We start from the raw sequence: 17,520 nt of genomic DNA, 5'->3' as shown, positions 1-17,520 counted from the left end.
TATCAACGAACTGTGTTAGCAAATGCGGCGTTCATTATCAAAGCCTATGAACGAGTTGTTCATGTATGAATGTGCACATAATGACCCTAATATATATTCAGTGCGTAACCGAGATTGTTTTGTTTACATCGCTCAGCTGATGATCATGACCTCGTGGCATTCCTGTCACGTGACAAATGTCATTGGTTATTACCTTTGACCTTTCGAGATATGTGCTGGAAATTTGACGGAGTTCGATCTGTTTGTCATAACAAAATGCATTGAAAGTTTATAAAACCATGATAAAATGGCAGAAGAGTAAACACTTGAAAAGAAATATAACGCATTGTAAAAAAATAATACTCGTAGAGGAGGGGCTTATTTGATCATGTGACCAATCGTCATGCATTGATTTTACAGCTCCGCCATCATTGTTGTTATTTTGAGGCACAGACGTAAAACAGTTTTTGACGCAGGAATACTCGCCCAAAATGTCATCACCAAGTCCAGGAAAACGAAGAATGGATACAGATGTTGTTAAACTGTATCCTTTGAAAGCAATTTCTTGAGTATGATCACCATGTAGCCTATATCCATTATTTTTCCTGTTGTGAAAACCTACGGATTGGTTACAGCCTGTTATGGACATTTCGTCATCTGCTTATATTCATATCCTATTTCTGCACGAAACCCATTGATTTCTATGGGGTTATCATCCGCCAAGTTTTTAGGAAGAAAAATTGGATGGATCGCAGTGTAATGCTTATTTATTGCACTTATATTTAAATAGATCGATCGACAATTGTAGTGGTTTAGGAGGTGACCTACTGGTGCAAGGAGAGTGCTCGCAACTTCATTAATTTTTGCAGGTGAATAACATTGTCCTTCTGTAAGCAAACCCGACTGACAACTGGTGTAGAATTGAAAGCAAATTTCATTTTCGTTGTCAAATAAGTTCTTCTTGTGAAAAATAAGGGCTCGATATTGGTTTCATTTATTCGTTTAAATGTCCTCTCTAGTTCAAGTATGTGCATGTATATGTTGTCCAGTGAACCTAAACTTCGATATTGGGTTATTATGATCTTGCTCTTCTGTTTACAAATGAAAACTGGGATACCTTCGTGTTACTTAAATATAAAAATATCCATATATATTAAAAGTAACAATACATTTGTGAATGACTTTTATTCTGTACTCGAAATTATTCTAGCTTGTAATTCATAATTAATGCAGATATATATTTAGCCTAAACTAAAATGATTTCAAGTACATTACTTTTACAATAAGGGTTACATTACATGCCAACTTTTAGTTCAAATTCCCTGTCTTTTCATAGCATAAATGTTTAAGTTCTTGTTACTGTTTTATATTCAGTCCAGATTTATCCCAATGTATGGTAGCAGTGGGAAAGGAAATGTTTACAAAGTTATTTTTGATTTTGGTCTGCTACATATTAAGATTCCTGACTCATACATTGTTTTAATGACAAGGAACTCATTTAATTAAACAGGGTTCTTACATTTACCAAGGATAACAAGGACGTTCACAAAAAATACCTGGTATAAATGTTGATGGATATCGTACTTGAGTGGTGCTTGTTTATTTATTTCCAATTTATTTATTTATTTCCAATTCAACAGACCCAAGGGTCCACTTACAGAATGGATAACAACATTACAACACAAGTATAAAATAGCACAGTCAGTTATGCATGTAACACAGACTAAAAGATACTCATATGTAAAACAAAAGGAATTAGTGATAGCAAATATTCTTTAACTGTACTTTGAACTCAGCGAGAGAGGAACAAAACATATCACAGTCTGGTGCAAAATCAAGATAGTTAAAATTAAATTGAATACTATACTTTCTAACGTGTATTCTACTTCTCTGGCAGTAAAACTGGTAAAAACGAATTGATCATAGATTACGACCAGGGACTAAAAAACACATTTGCTTGACTAAATATGGACAATCAAAAGCACTATTAACACATTTGTAAAGAAATACACAGTCTAAAAATGCCCGCCTATGTTCGAGGCTGGGAAGATTAAAATGCCTACAAGTGTCAGCGTAAGACATGGAATTGTAGTCAACGTGTGCCTTAAAACATAAAAAATAAATGAAAATTACGCTGGACAACTTTGACCTGGTGAATTAAAGATGTTTGGTAAAGAGACCAGATCTGACACGAGACAACTTGTAGCAGACCAACCAAACCATGTGATAGTTTTATGTTTTAGTTAGCAGATGAGGGGTTGTGGCGTAGATAAAAGAAACTGACAATATACCTCTTCCATGGGTTTTCTTTAACTTGCCAATCTAATAAAAAAAAAGTAATGATAGAAATCACTTTCTGTTTCTATGGGTATGAAAAATAAAATAGTGTGAACGTGGTTGTCTTTTGCAACAATGAATACAGTACTGTTCAGCGATGCATCCAGCAGTGCACATTCAATTTACTCCCAGAAAACCAATACAATACAACTGCAGACATGTGGTATGTTGAGCAGCAATTTGCAAAATAATTCCCAGTTTGTGCACATCTATTTATATAGAGATTATAGAATCAATAATTATGTGAACAAGCTCCAACTATACAAGTACAGTGATTGTTACCCATACTTGTAAAAGAAATACTGCAATTCAACAACCTTTTAGATGTAAGGAAAACACCCTCTATTACAAGGAAATGAAATGCAAATCTAAAGAAACTCTGTAATGACCCTGGTGATGCTCAGTGATCAATAAATATATAGTTATATATGACTCATACAGTCTGCAGCACGTCTTTAGTAACTTATAAAGTAAAATATTTCTCTCGTCTTTGTACAGAAGCTCATCTGGCTATTGTCCTGTAACATAAATGACTTTGATTTAATTTAACCACTGCAGGTTAAACAAGCAGTTAGTTTCTACCAGCTGTTATCTTCCTTAACTCATTCACCCCTGATCTTTCATAATGAACTATTCCAACCTTTGGATTGGAAGAGTTCAAATGTGTCTTCAGGGGTGAAAAGGTTAAACCAATTCATCATGTTCTCCACTAGAAACCCCTAGCTTCTCCTGTCCTCTTGCATGCTGACTCCCTTACATCCACCTTATATCTCAGGCTCTGTATCAGTCTTTAAGATCTTTTCTTTACCTTTATAGATACAATGGAATCAGGTATTTTCTTCTGCTACCTCATTTAAGGACAAAGAAACAAGATCATTTTGTACCTGATGTACTGTGTCATTATATATTGATAAATGTAATTGTCGTTATATAGTGACAAATGTCATTTTACATGTATAAACGTACCAGGTACATGTGTATATATACAGAGGTATGATAGAAACACTTGAGATATAATGACCAACTTCAACTCTTCAAGTTTTTACAGAGATATACAGATATTGATAGGTATTATAATTGTTAACATGGCATACTTGTAAACTTTCAAAATTTCTCTCCAATGAGAAACCATTAGGCAAATTCTAAAAATGTCTAAAACTCTTCAAGTCTTTACAGATATATAGATATTGATTGGTATTATAATTGTTAACATGGCATACTTGTAAACTTTCAAAATTTCTCTCCAATGAGAAACCATTTGGCAAATTCTAAAAATGTCTAAAATGTATGTATTGACCCCTATTTGACAAAATGAGTTTAAGGAGTAGCTGTTTGATGCAATTAATTGCTGTAACTTGAATTTGAGCCAAATAAAACTCAATAAAAATGTTTATTTAAAAACTAAAAAATATTGAAGGTAAAATGTTTAAATTTCTCCTCAAAATAAAGACGAGACAATATTGCTTATAAACAGAGTAGATACTATGGCAAACTATGTCTAGGTTGATTATATGTTGACTAGGCGGCCAAGTCACAGTCAAATAAATACGGTTGTTTGGACAAGGAAGTGAGTGTATGTCATGGAACTAGTTATAAATGCCTGCAGGTGATATGGTGACAGAGAGATTTTGTTTCCCTTTGGTCTCAATATATTGTTCTCTTGATCAGGAAAACGATAATCAGTGTGAGGGCACCTGCACTGGTGAAGGAAGTGGCGAGGGGGGGACAAACATGTTTGCCCCCCTCCCAACTTTTAAGGCCAATAAAAAAACAGTTGATACATCAAATTCACCTTGTTGGTTCTTTTTCCATTAGTGTTTCAATCTGTATATTTACAACCACAGAAAATGGCATCTGTCCATTCAGCATTGAAGATTATAATTAAGTACCCTATTTTTAACAAATAAATTCTCATTGCCTTCTGCTCAGCGATAAAAGGAGTATAATACGCCTCACTTATTTATGGTTGGAGAGAAACAGAAATTTTAATATTGATATCAGGATCCTTAAAAATACTTGTGGTAATTAAATACCTTACAAAAAGCTCAGTTTAAAGATATTCTCATAACCACAGAGCTTCTAAATTTAATTTTATCTTTGTGGGGTTAAGCATCATAGTCATGTTAACTATTTTGAACCAAATAGTTGCAATACTTTACTGACTGCTAATGAAATGTCAACAAGTGCAAGAACCCCCTCATTTCCTGTGGTTAGAAATTGTAGTTACTCCCTATACTGGCTTGAGCAGTTAAGGAATTTGGGTTCAATTCTTGAGGCCAGTGGTTATGGAGGCACTTAAACAGGTGGCATATATTAACCTTATTTAATTATATATAAATTTTATTTATTTTACAACAATTATGAAACAAGTTATTTCAACTTATATTAATCACTCTTGTTGGCCCGGATGTTAGCGTGCGGTGGGTCTAAATGTGGGAGGAAATCGGAGTACCCGGAGAAAACCCACATTTCATTGACAATAGTGAAATAATTAAGCCCAGACTCAGTAGAAAAAATCAAAAAGGATCCAAGTTTTTTCCTTTCAGTTTTCAAGTTTTCAAGCAGTATATGATATTGAGACAACATCATTTAATTACTTGTATTTTATCAAAAGTTATATAAAAGTATGGCAAATTGGATATGTTATCAATGATATCTAAGTCCGTGATGATACCCAGAAGAAGATGGCCCCAGTTTGACTGTACATGTATAGCTTTTCTGGTATAAAATGTACAGGCTTCTTTTCCACCTGCAATAATAGTTGGCTATAAATAGCATCATTCATGCAGAGTCCCTGTGTGATGTCATAATGTTATCTTGCCACAATGTCCATCCACTACCGGGTACTATATATAATTTCACTTGACATTTATCACAATAGGCCTCTATCATATTGTGTTTTTAACCCAAAGATAACCTCCATATAGCAAACACAAGTGATGAACATCACACCATTCTTTGGGTGTTGTTATTGGTTGTTGGTATTGTTCATTATGTCCTAAAAGTCTTTATACCATATTCGTCGTAGTGAGCACCCAGGACACTTTAAAAAATTGGCTTAAAAGGGGACATTTATAACAATAATTAAATGTGACTTGTGATAGAAAATTTGTGCAACTTCAACCAGTTGCTATCACTGAAAGACATCATAAACATTCAAGTGTGGCCGGAGTTTGAAAATAAAATATTTAATCTGCTTCATAGGAAGTCAAGCCATACAGAGCTGTCCATGATCATCAGACACAAATCTCTGCTTTAATTCACCCCTGAAGACACAATTGAACTCTTCCTATTCATAGGTTGGAATAGTTCATTATGAAATTTCAGGGGTTAATGAGTTAAAGTGTAAGTACTATTAATCATTGACTGGGCCTGGTTAGGTTTGGGAGGGAGTCTATAAAATTTCAATTCCTTTCAAAAGAAAAAGGAGGGGTGCTAATAGGGGAAGGAGTGCTAATTATGCCAAAAGTGGTAAAACCTTATCAATAATTTTTGGAATATAAGAAGGAATTCATTTTCTTTTTGTAAATAAATGGAGTACTGCGACACATTTTGCATTTTGACAATTTTATTAAAAATAATTGGTATGTCAAATGCCCCAGTCCTCATAAAAATCCAATTTTTGATTTACAATATCATGTGGTATGTTCACATCTGTAAAATATACACAGAAGTACTGATGCTTATAATATAACCTTAACCAAGACTTCAGGATTGAGAGCAAACATGAGGTCACTATTCTTGGAGGCCTGAATGAGTTCATAGTGAAGTTCTATGGACCTGTGAGCAGTGAGTATTTACTTAAACAATATGTTGTACTGGCTGCATAGGGTGCAAAAATAAATAAAAGTTTCATTGTTCTTTCAAGTTGGCTGAATTAATCTTCAATTAATATGTGTTAAGAAGGATTCAAGCTATCATACATAATTTCATATTTTATGATCTTGAACAGAATAATGTAATATACTGTTTTTCATATGCTTGTATGATTGAATTTGTTTCAAGCATCATCAATGATCAGGTCTAGATCTAATTAAATTGACTTGATAATATTATTGTACAATATTGAATTGAATCCAAATGATACAATATGTTGCCAAAGAAACTCAGGAAATTGCTGAAGGAAGCATTATTAGCTTCAGCACTTATTATTGATTATATACCAGGGTTGAATTAAGTATATACCAGGGTTGAATTAAATATATACCATGGTTGAATTAAATATATACCAGGGTTGAATTAAATATATACCAGGGTTGAATTAATTATATACCAGTGTTGAATTAAATATATACCAGGGTTGAATCAATTATATACCAGGGTTGAATTAAATATATACCAGGGTTGAATTAAATATATACCAGGGTTGATCACTATTGTGATTATTATAACTTTGTGATGGGTTGTCTAAGGTATATAGGGATCTGCTTGTATATATGTGTATATATATTTAATTGTTACGAAACTTCACGGTCATACATGTTCACAAGCATACCTCTTGTTTGAGTTCATGTTTCAACCTTCTGTGGTCAAAAAATATGTTCACAAAACTCACCTCTCGTACAAGTTAAAGTTTCAACCTTCTACAGTGAAAAAGTAGGTCACTGAATGATACTAAGCTATAGATAGATACATAGAAATTTTGGATGAAACTGCTCTACAGACTATTTCTTTTCCAATTGCCACGAATCTTCACACGGGTTCACAAACATCACCTCTTGTACCAGATTGTGTTTTGACCTTCTGTGGTCAAAAACTAGGTCACTGTTACTGTAAATATAGAGCTTGATAGAAATTGCACTACAGACTTCATTTGTTTTTCGATTTGTCATGAAGCGTCACACACATGTTCATAAACATCATCCCATATTTGAATTGACATTTCAACCTCCTGCAGTCACAAACTAGGTCATTGTTATTTTACTATGAGTAGAATTTGATAGAAACTGTTCTACAGACTTCATTTCTTATCTGGTTGCATGAAACTTCAAAAACATGTTCACAAAATTATCTCTTGTTCCAGTTTGCATTTCACAAGGGCATCCGTATAGCCTGCAATGCCTTGTTTGTTAATGATGAATATTGACTTATTATTTCAGCTCCATATGAAGGAGGTGTGTGGAAAGTTAGGGTGGATTTACCCGAGAAGTACCCTTTCAAGTCACCTTCCATAGGTTTGCTTCTGTTTAGAAATTTATCTGCATAACAGTTGTGTTAACATCCTAACCAATCACTGGTTATGACGTCAATGGTTCCAATTTCATATATAAATCAATCCTGGTGATGAGTTGCTATCCAACAAGTAAAAGAAAGATTAAATAAGATGATCATGTTTTCACAGTACTGTAATTGGTGAATGTGTTCTTGAAATTAAACAAGTTAAAATAGTAAAAATGTAAAACCTGAGTGAATGGTTTCATGTGAATGATGCCTTTATTTCCATTTCTAGGTTTCATGAATAGGATCTTCCATCCTAACATAGATGAAGTGTAAGTCCATACTTTTCTTTTTACCCAGGTATATCCCTGCTAATAAAATTAATAAAATTAGCAGGAAGGATAGACTGAAATAAGATTATCAGTCAGAAAATATTTTTTTATCAGAATTTTGTGAAACACCACTAATGTGGTAATCACACTGAGGATATGTAAACTTTATTGTCACAAAATGTATGTATAAGAACATTTCCATATGCTTGTAGAGATTTTACAGTTTATTTAATTTCAGATACAACACAATGCCCCAAAAAGTTGAAAATTGTGTTGTGCAACTTAGCATCTGTATCCCTGATGACTTTATTGTAAATGTTCACGTATTATTTCGAGTGTTTTTCTTACAGGTCGGGTACAGTGTGTTTAGACGTCATCAACCAAGCATGGACAGCTCTGTATGGCAAGTATTTAATGCGGAATATCTATTGTTTAAAATAAAGACGAAGGTACATTGTATTATTTTCATGAAGTTTGATTTCTTTTGCAATATATATTAATTACCAGTTAATTTTTCGATATGTAGGTGTTCAAGATTGAAAACATATCAATATTCAAAGTTTTAGAATTCTATTTGATATGAATATATATAGCGAAGATTTAGGTAAGAATGTATGGAAAAGAGCAATATTTGTTTGTTTTGTCTTAACAGTCACTCTCGGGCCAAGTAAATAATATCTGTTGTTTCATGTTACATTTCGTTGGAAAACAACAACTTTTACTTATATATTATAATAGATTTAACAGATTTATTAAGACTTTATACACCAAAAGCACTATGTATGTAAAAACAAATTAGTTTACATTAAAATATACATGATTTGATTTGGGATATAAATGTGTTAACACGTAAGCCTAATGTGTTGCAGACCTGTCCAACATCTTTGAGTCTTTCTTGCCCCAGCTCCTGACCTACCCTAACCCAATAGATCCTTTAAATGGAGACGCAGCTGCCATGTACCTGCACAAGCCAGAGGACTACAAAAAGAAAGTACAAGGTAAATGTTTATATTTGATACAAATATCTGGATGTCAGCTAACAGCCAAAATATCTCAAGTCATGGTTTGGAGATAAAAGAAAAAATATCATATGGATTAGTATAGAAATACTGATGTTATGAAATATTGAACAGACTTATGAGACTTTGTATGAAAAGAGATAGAAGAATGATGATGAAAATTTAAGTTCCAATAGGGATTACACTTATTTCGTAAAATATGTTCAAATCACAAATGAGAGTAAATTGCCACTGTTCAACTCTTGGTATAGAAACAAGAAACACCTTTGTTGGAAGAAGAAAAAAGTTGTATTTTTCATGTTTATCTAATAAAAGAAAGGCCCTAAACAAACTCAGCTTCTTGAAACCAACGTTGCATTAATGTGGCATCATCATTATATATATATGCTAATGGCTATTCCAGATAGAATAATTTTGATAATACCAAAAAAATAAGTGTACAAATTTACAATGTACATCATTGGGGGGGGGGGGTTAACATTTATAAGGTTATAAAGTGGGACCCAGCCAGAATAAATATGTGGAAGGCAGATGTCATAAAAAATGTCTACCTGTTCCCCATATATTTATTCAGGTATGTCCTCTAGTATAAAGATTGTCATTTCAGGTAATTAATTTCAATTTTAAAACAAAAATAATTGAAATTACTACATTATAAAATGTGCACCTCTATGATGTAATATATTACTTTATTAAAATAGGGCCATTTGGTATATTGATACAGTATGTTAGAAAAAATGCAACTAACCAAAATGGTGCTGTTTCTTATGTTGACCGAGTATGTTAGGAAGTATGTAACTAACCAAAATGGTGCTGTTTCTTATGTTGATACAGTATGTTAGGAAGTATGTAACTAACCATAATGGTGCTGTTTCTTATGTTGACAGAGTATGTTAGGAAGTATGTAACTAACCAAAATGGTGCTGTTTCTTATGTTGACAGAGGATGTTAGGAAGTATGTAACTAAACAAAATGGTGCTGTTTCTTATGTTGACAGAGTATGTTAATTAGGAAGTATGTAACTAACCAAATGGTGCTGTTTCTTATGTTGACAGAGTATGTTAGGAAGTATGTAACTAACCAAAATGGTGCTGTTTCTTATGTTGACAGAGTATGTTAGGAAGTGTGTAACTAAACAAAATGGTGCTGTTTTTTATGTTGACAGAGTGTGTTAGGAAGTATGTAACTATACAAAATGGTGCTGTTTCTTATGTTGACAGAGGATGTTAGGAAGTGTGTAACTAAACAAAATGGGGCTGTTTCTTATGTTGACAGAGTATGTTAGGAAGTGTGTAACTAAACAAAATGGTGCTGTTTTTTATGTTGACAGAGTATGTTAGGAAGTATGTAACTAAATGAAATGGTGCTGTTTTTTATGTTGACAGAGTATGTTAGAAAGTATGTAACTAACCAAAATGGTGCTGTTTCTTATGTTGATACAGTATGTTAGGAAGTATGTAACTACCCATAATGGTGCTGTTTCTTATGTTGACAGAGTATGTTAGGAATTATGTAACTAAACAAAATGGTGCTGTTTCTTATGTTGATACAGTTTGTTAGGAAGTATGTAACTAACCAAAATGGTGCTGTTTCTTATGTTGACCGAGTATGTTAGGAAGTATGTAACTAACCAAAATGGTGCTGTTTCTTATGTTGATACAGTATGTTAGGAAGTATGTAACTAACCATAATGGTGCTGTTTCTTATGTTGACAGAGTATGTTAGAAAGTATGTAACTAACCAAAATGGTGCTGTTTCTTATGTTGATACAGTATGTTAGGAAGTATGTAACTACCCATAATGGTGCTGTTTCTTATGTTGACAGAGTATGTTAATTAGGAAGTATGTAACTAACCAAATGGTGCTGTTTCTTATGTTGACAGAGTATGTTACGAAGTGTTTAACTAAACAAAATGGTGCTGTTTCTTATGTTGATACAGTTTGTTAGGAAGTATGTAACTAACCAAAATGGTGCTGTTTCTTATGTTGATACAGTATGTTAGGAAGTATGTAACTAACCATAATGGTGCTGTTTCTTATGTTGACAGAGTATGTTAGAAAGTATGTAACTATACAAAATGGTGCTGTTTCTTATGTTGACAGAGGATGTTAGGAAGTGTGTAACTAAACAAAATGGGGCTGTTTCTTATGTTGACAGAGTATGTTAGGAAGTGTGTAACTAAACAAAATGGTGCTGTTTTTTATGTTGACAGAGTATGTTAGAAAGTATGCAACAGAAGAGGCCCTTCGAGAACAAGAGCATCAGTCATCGTCTAGTGAGAGCTCCATGAGTGACTTCTCCGAGGATGAGGCACAGGACATGGAGCTATAACACATCGTACACTAGACATTCTCATCTGTACATACAAGTACATCATCCTCTCACCGACCATGGGGATCAGTGACTGTGCGACACTTGTCTGTTGCTACAGGGACGTCTGAGATCTGGACCAGTCTGTTGTTATATGACTTCATGTTTATTTTCAGAGTTCAGGATTTGTCTCTGTCAAAATTTCTGTATTAAGTTGAGCCATTTCGTTCTTTTAAGCCACATGAGATCTATCAGATTGATTAGTTTCACTTTTCATACCATATTGCCTTCAGATGAAGATTGTTTTGCAAGAAGCTAGTTCAAATGAAAAGACAATGTAAACCTTTTTATGACTGCTAAATGCTGAAGAGAGATAATGCTTTCCTTTATCCTCTGTCGATCACAATATAAACTCAGGGATATTTTTTTATCAAATCAACATCCACGAAGGCAATTTCGATCTGATCAAAATTCTCTGTTATTTCAGTAGGTATTTTTAGAGGTCAAATCTGATACAAAATGTGTTCCATTGAAATAGTTTTATTTTCCAGTGAAAGCTCAGGGTACCTGTTGTTGATTGTATTGACAAAATGGTAGACTTTCCTTGTCTAGTCAGATCTATCTGTGGTTTATTTGCATGAAATGGTTTTAGTTGGTGAAGAAAAGTCCATAAATATAATAATCTTCATAGGGTACTGAGTGGAAACAGGTGTTTTGTATAAGAAACCATACTTGCTGTATTAAGGGTTTTACTCCAGAGGAGATGTTAGATTGATACAACTTAAGCTTGTGTTGAGTTTGTATTGTATATGTTCATAGCTTAATTGTATGGTATGCTGATGCATGCCTATGGACTTGGATTCAAATTAATTATTTTACAAAAAAGAAATTTAAAATATTTCATTCTCGAGTACATTTCAAAGTTCAATACTCTTACGAGAAATTTATGACATTCGTTGCATATGCTTAATATGCACTTCAGAATTTTATTTGAAAGACACATTTATTTAAAAAAATAATTTTAATCACAATAGATGATAGATGTTTGGAATTGTTGAAATGTTATATCTTGTCTTTTTAAGGAACAGCTAACAAGGCGACATGTATTTTATTGTTACCTTAATTTGACTTTCAAACAGATTGATTCTTTGTCTGGTCTTTCAGTCATTTCACAGTGCTACAAATCTGTTTTTCTACCCATTTTGTCTTTCAGACTTTCTTTCTTACAAATGAAGCCTTCAGAAAGCTTTTTGGGAAAAAAACTGTTTCAAATGTTTTCGAAATCATTATGAAGTTATACATAGCAATAACTATATTTGGAACAAATATGGCCCAACTTCTAAATAAAACGAAAATGTCAAGTAATTTTATTTTAAATAATACATTGACATAGCTGAAAAGTAGAAATGGGACAATGTTTATGAAAATATTTTGTGCAGCTATTCAGTTACCGGGGACATGCATTTTAAGACCAGTTGTATCTTTTATAGTAATTATAAAAGTTATGTCCCATTAAAAGAAACAGAAATATTCTTGAAAAGTCAATATAATATTAAAACCAGAGTTGGCACAACATGCAAGTTCTTGCTTGATTTTTCATTGTATGTAGTGATTATGTTAAAGACACGGAGAAAAAAAAAGGAACAGTGAATAGTTTATTGATCTTTGTACTCAAATATTATCATAGAAACTCCTTTCACAAGTGTTAAATTTGTTTAAAGACAGAGTAAATTAAGAAAAGATAAGCATCACATTTTGTTTTTATGCTTTGAAGAGAGAAAAGGTAAAAATTTGAAGAAAGATTGGTTTATTCTAAACAAATGCCCTGTTAAGATTACAGGTACCTGTAGCACTGACTAAAGATACCTCGTTAATGTTGAAACATTGCTGCAAGTGTCGTTGGGTTATGTATAATATTGTGTTGATATAGAGGATTCATGAAAGTTGACCCTTTGTGTGGAATTAAAACCAACGTTAGCCATCCCCTGGTCTTCTCCCAACGGAGTTCATGTAGTGTATCATTGATTATTAATCATGTTGTTTAGGAAAATCCAAAATGCAATATGCCTGCAAATGTGTTTTGATGTAATGTAGATACAAGACTCTACACAATGTTTTTGATATGCAAGAAATATCAATTTTAATGTGATTTTAATAGTTGAAAAATATATTGATTTATCCAATTGATTGTGATCACTGTTTTAGGCGTTAATATCTTTAAACAACACAAAAGATATTAGTATTTGTTACGTGCAATTTTGTTTTTACATTTTAAAATAAAATGATTAGGGAAATCAAACTTCGAATTTCTTAATTAGTAATAAAATAACGGAGGAATTACAAATTCAATTATCTTAATGAAACATCACTAAAAGAAATTATATGCAAATTTATTCTGTCAAGATTTGAATTGACTTTTTAAATTTTGGAAATTACTTCTATTACATTCCTTTAGAAAAAGTAGGAGGAATTAGTTTAAGTTAATTAATAGCAAAAAATAAGATAAAATCATTCTTTGTGATAAAATGAATTACATTTCTTTTAAAGATCAAAAATTGTTTGTCTGGAGGCATGTGTTAGATGAGATAAGAAAAGTCAGACAGAACTACCTGTTTCAGATGAATTTTGGGTAAATGAAAATGATATTTGGCATAGAAAGAGATTTTGATGAGAATTTATTGCATCTTGAATTTTCTAACATATATATATATTTGAATGATAAACTTGTGTCTGTTCGCGTGATTTGTGCCTGATGTGTGGTGCGTGTATGAGCGATAGGGGTGTAAAGGATTGCATGTCGTGTGTGAGAACCTGGTTATGGATGCCGAAGTGATTTTTCAGCTTTTAATAGTACAATGCATTTTATCTTTGTTTTGCTACATTTCCCTGTTATGTTTTACTTTAAAGAATTCAGTCGCACTATCCTTTCTGTCAGACAATAGTTACGTTTGATTGTATACATGTATGCCAGGTTTTCCGTACTGTTTTCTGATATCAGTAAGATATTTCTAATTGTTTTCATTTGATAAAATGGTTTTCAAAGATATTGAAAAGAATATTCAACTTGTTTAGGTGTTTAGGATTAAATTATTGTCCTATATCACTTTCATTTCATATTCACTGGTTTTAATAAAAAAAACTAAAAAAACACTTTCTGCAACATTCTGTATGGCGTATAACTTTCATACTTTGTAAATTTGTTGAAGACAATGAATTTACATTTGAATCTCCAATACTCGGCTATGTAAGGCATTGAGTACTGATATTAGGGTCTACATATCAAAGAGTAACATCTGACCATCAAATTTATAGAAGTTTTTTCCCCATGTGGTGATTTTTGTTCTAGTAGGATATTAAACTATTGTCAGTCATGTCATTTTCATTATTTAAATGTATGAACACAGTACTAAAATGAAGAAAACAAACATTATCAATCTTCTTGAAGTCATTATCATTGTTGAAAACACAGCATTTTACATTGACTGTTGAGCTTGTTCTGATGGATTTCACAAAGATTTAAGCATGCACTGATTCTTAAGTCATTTTAAAAGTGCACAATTAAAGCAATCTTCTAATGAAATTTTACATTTCACAGATACAAAAACCTATTTCCATGAAGGAATGTCATGTATTGTAAGATTTTTTTCAAGTTTTCTTTCATTTTTCAATTCTCGAAACCATCACAGAAAAAATGTACCAAAACCTGTTAATTCTGTTCAAAAGATGTTATACACAAGTTCTTAAATGTGGGAAAATAGCATTGACATTTGAATGTATTGATTTTTCCTGTTGATTTATTTTAATGCTACTTACCCATTATATGTATTGATAATTAACCTATGTTGATATATATCATTTGTGATTTGTTTTTTGCTTAATTTGTTAATGTGTCCTGGGGTTATAGTTATGTAATAGACTTAGTAGTTATCAAGGTCAAACAAATGAGCTAACAAGGTCAACACAGCGTTATCAAGGTTAAACATGTGTTACCAAGGTCAACACAGTGTTGCCAAGATCAAACACATGTTACCAAGGTAAAATATGAGCTACAAAAGTGAAAACAGTGATACCAAGGTCAAACATGTATTACCGAGGTCAAACCTGTTGCAAAAGTCAAAAATGTTACCAAGGTCAGATATGAGCTATCAAGGTCAAAACAGTGTTGCCAAGGTTAAACATGTATTAACAAGGTCAAACATGTGTTACCAAGGTCAAATCTGAGCTACCAAGGTCAAATATGTGTTACTTGCATCAAATTTGTCTTAAAAATGGTCGAAGCATTGTACCAATTTCAAACCAGTAATACTAAGGTCAGACCTACATGTTAATTATTAGGTCTATTTGTGTGACCAAGAAACCTGTATATGATGGAATCTTGAATTGTCTTGCACGCTTTAATAGCTACTTGCTACTTGCTACCAGGATACTGGTAAGTGATCACATTTTGTTGACAATTCATGTTTCATTATTCCCCAAAAAATTGTTATGCCAGACTTTCATCTGAAACTTATTGTCCGGACAATGTTCCATTGTATACTCAGTATAAAACAATGTGAAGTATATATTATGACGTGTTGCATATAAGGCAAAATATTTGTCAGTGTCATTTGTATTTTAAGATGGAATATATGCTTTGGAAATTATTACTGTGCTGGATAGTAAATTCACTGGGTTGTTTTCATGTCGACCTGTAGCAAACATACAATAAGTAATTAAAAAAGAAATCTTTTAGAAAATATAGCAAGTTGCAAGTTTGATTAAGTGAATTAACTTAAATTGTACACGCACTGAAAAATATTGTTACTGAAAATATATAGCTGGTGCAGATCACATGGAAAACCATTCTTAAAATTTTTGACTAGGTTGGACTAAGGATATAGACATCGGATTGTAATCTTGTTTGTAAAGTTTATAAACCAAGGGATTATGATTGTTGAATTCATTTGTGAAAATTATTTCTGAATTGTTTGGTACATGTAATTGGATACTGTTGTTATGTAAAGTTGTACCTGTGAACCATCGGGTATCCTCAGGATATACTTACTTAAAAGTATCCAGCAGTTCTAAAAATAGCCTCATTAATTTGTAACATACCACCCAAATTCTTGCACTCCAATTCAGGATTCTAAAAGGAAAAACAATTCAATGAGACCTCCTGGTAATAAAAATACTAGAAATTCATCGAGATTTTTTTTTTTTTTTAAACCTTAAAGCTCCTAGATAATCTACTTCGTTAAAGATTTCATGTTCATTCTTCAGGAATGCATCATTATGGAGTACTACATTTCATGATCAGCACATGTACTGTAGCTTTTAATTGAACAAAAAAACAACAACATTGCACATCATATGTTCATGTATGTCTTGTTTAAACACACATTCCTAAACTTAATTCTCACCTTAATCTTCCAGATGTACTAAACAAATTTGGCCCTTGTCAATACAAATCTAGTCACTTTTGATCAAAGCAGTGGAAGTTTAAACCTTTCCAGTCAACCAATTAGAAAACCATGACGGAAATTTGAAGCCAAGAATTTGTTGCGGGTAGGTCATTAGTTTAGAATTCTTGGTTGACCAGCATTTTTTTCACTGTATAGATACCCCTGAACTTATCATTTGTTATCGTTCTGCACCTCATTTTGATAATGCATGCATGTGGCATCTGTTTACCAGTACATGTAATTTGTAGACTGAGATAAATGATTTTAGCACATTATACTAGATCAATATGTATTTATTCTTTAAGGAAATGAATAAAAAATGTTAAATCCTAAAACTGTGTCTCTTTGGTATGTATCTCGGTTCTCTGTATACAGCTTTCTATTCTTCATTTGCATCGGTCGTAGTGACACCAGTAGGTGTTTTGTGTACTGTTTTCTGAACTCTTCTGCCAAGGTAAATGCCAAATGATGAAAGTTGATGTAGGCCTACATCTCCGTGGAATCATAATTACATGGTAATATCCATTCAGCTTTCAATGTTAGTCGCCCACCAGTTAAGGTGAGGGGGGGGGACTATAAAGTTTTATACTCAATCCGTCTGTCTGTCCAAAGATTTCGTCCAGGGCGTATCTTCTGTACTACTCACCTGGAGTCACCAGTTTATGCCATTTCAACAAAATTTGTAGCCCACCATCCTATTAGCATGCTGGGTCCGACCCAAGGCATTGTCTCGAGGACTAAGGGGGAATGGTTGCCCAAAGGGTAATATAGAGCCCTTCCATCCATCAAGAGTACTGGTATTTGAGTCTAGCAAATATGTGAAGGACATTGTTAAAATTTTAGCTAATTTCACATTTTGGCTAGACCCCTCATGGTTGGGATCCATATACATGTAGTTAAAGGTGTCGGACAATCTACGATCACTCGCCCTCCAACACTGGGTC

The 17,520-nt window shown here is 32.9% G+C and overlaps 1 protein-coding gene across 1 annotated transcript; it reads left to right on the top strand.

Annotated features, from left to right (window-relative positions):
• Nucleotides 1-370: 370 nt before the first annotated feature.
• On the top strand, nucleotides 371-16,911 carry LOC110459530 (ubiquitin-conjugating enzyme E2 H). Its single transcript, XM_021511837.1, has 7 exons — nucleotides 371-523; nucleotides 6,029-6,105; nucleotides 7,416-7,490; nucleotides 7,766-7,805; nucleotides 8,156-8,208; nucleotides 8,675-8,803; nucleotides 11,038-16,911. Exons 1-7 carry the CDS (start codon nucleotides 471-473, stop codon nucleotides 11,154-11,156), a joined length of 546 nt encoding a protein of 181 aa, XP_021367512.1. The 5' UTR covers nucleotides 371-470; the 3' UTR covers nucleotides 11,157-16,911.
• The last annotated feature ends 609 nt before the right edge of the window (nucleotides 16,912-17,520 follow it).

This window comes from Mizuhopecten yessoensis, unplaced genomic scaffold (genome assembly GCF_002113885.1).
Source record: "Mizuhopecten yessoensis strain PY_sf001 unplaced genomic scaffold, ASM211388v2 scaffold10107, whole genome shotgun sequence".
NCBI lineage: Eukaryota > Metazoa > Mollusca > Bivalvia > Pectinida > Pectinidae > Mizuhopecten > Mizuhopecten yessoensis.
The sequence above is the reverse complement of the archived record's forward strand: the minus strand, read 5'-3'. Positions and strand labels throughout refer to the sequence as shown.

What these genes read in the sequence shown, in the direction of transcription:
- LOC110459530 (XM_021511837.1), top strand. Translation starts at nt 471, where the DNA reads ATGTCATCACCAAGTCCAGGAAAACGAAGAATGGATACAGATGTTGTT. An exon ending in GATACAGATGTTGTTAAACT is followed by an intron (nt 524 to 6,028) that starts GTATCCTTTGAA and finishes CCAAGACTTCAG; the next exon opens with GATTGAGAGCAAACATGAGG. An exon ending in GTTCTATGGACCTGTGAGCA is followed by an intron (nt 6,106 to 7,415) that starts GTGAGTATTTAC and finishes TTATTATTTCAG; the next exon opens with CTCCATATGAAGGAGGTGTG.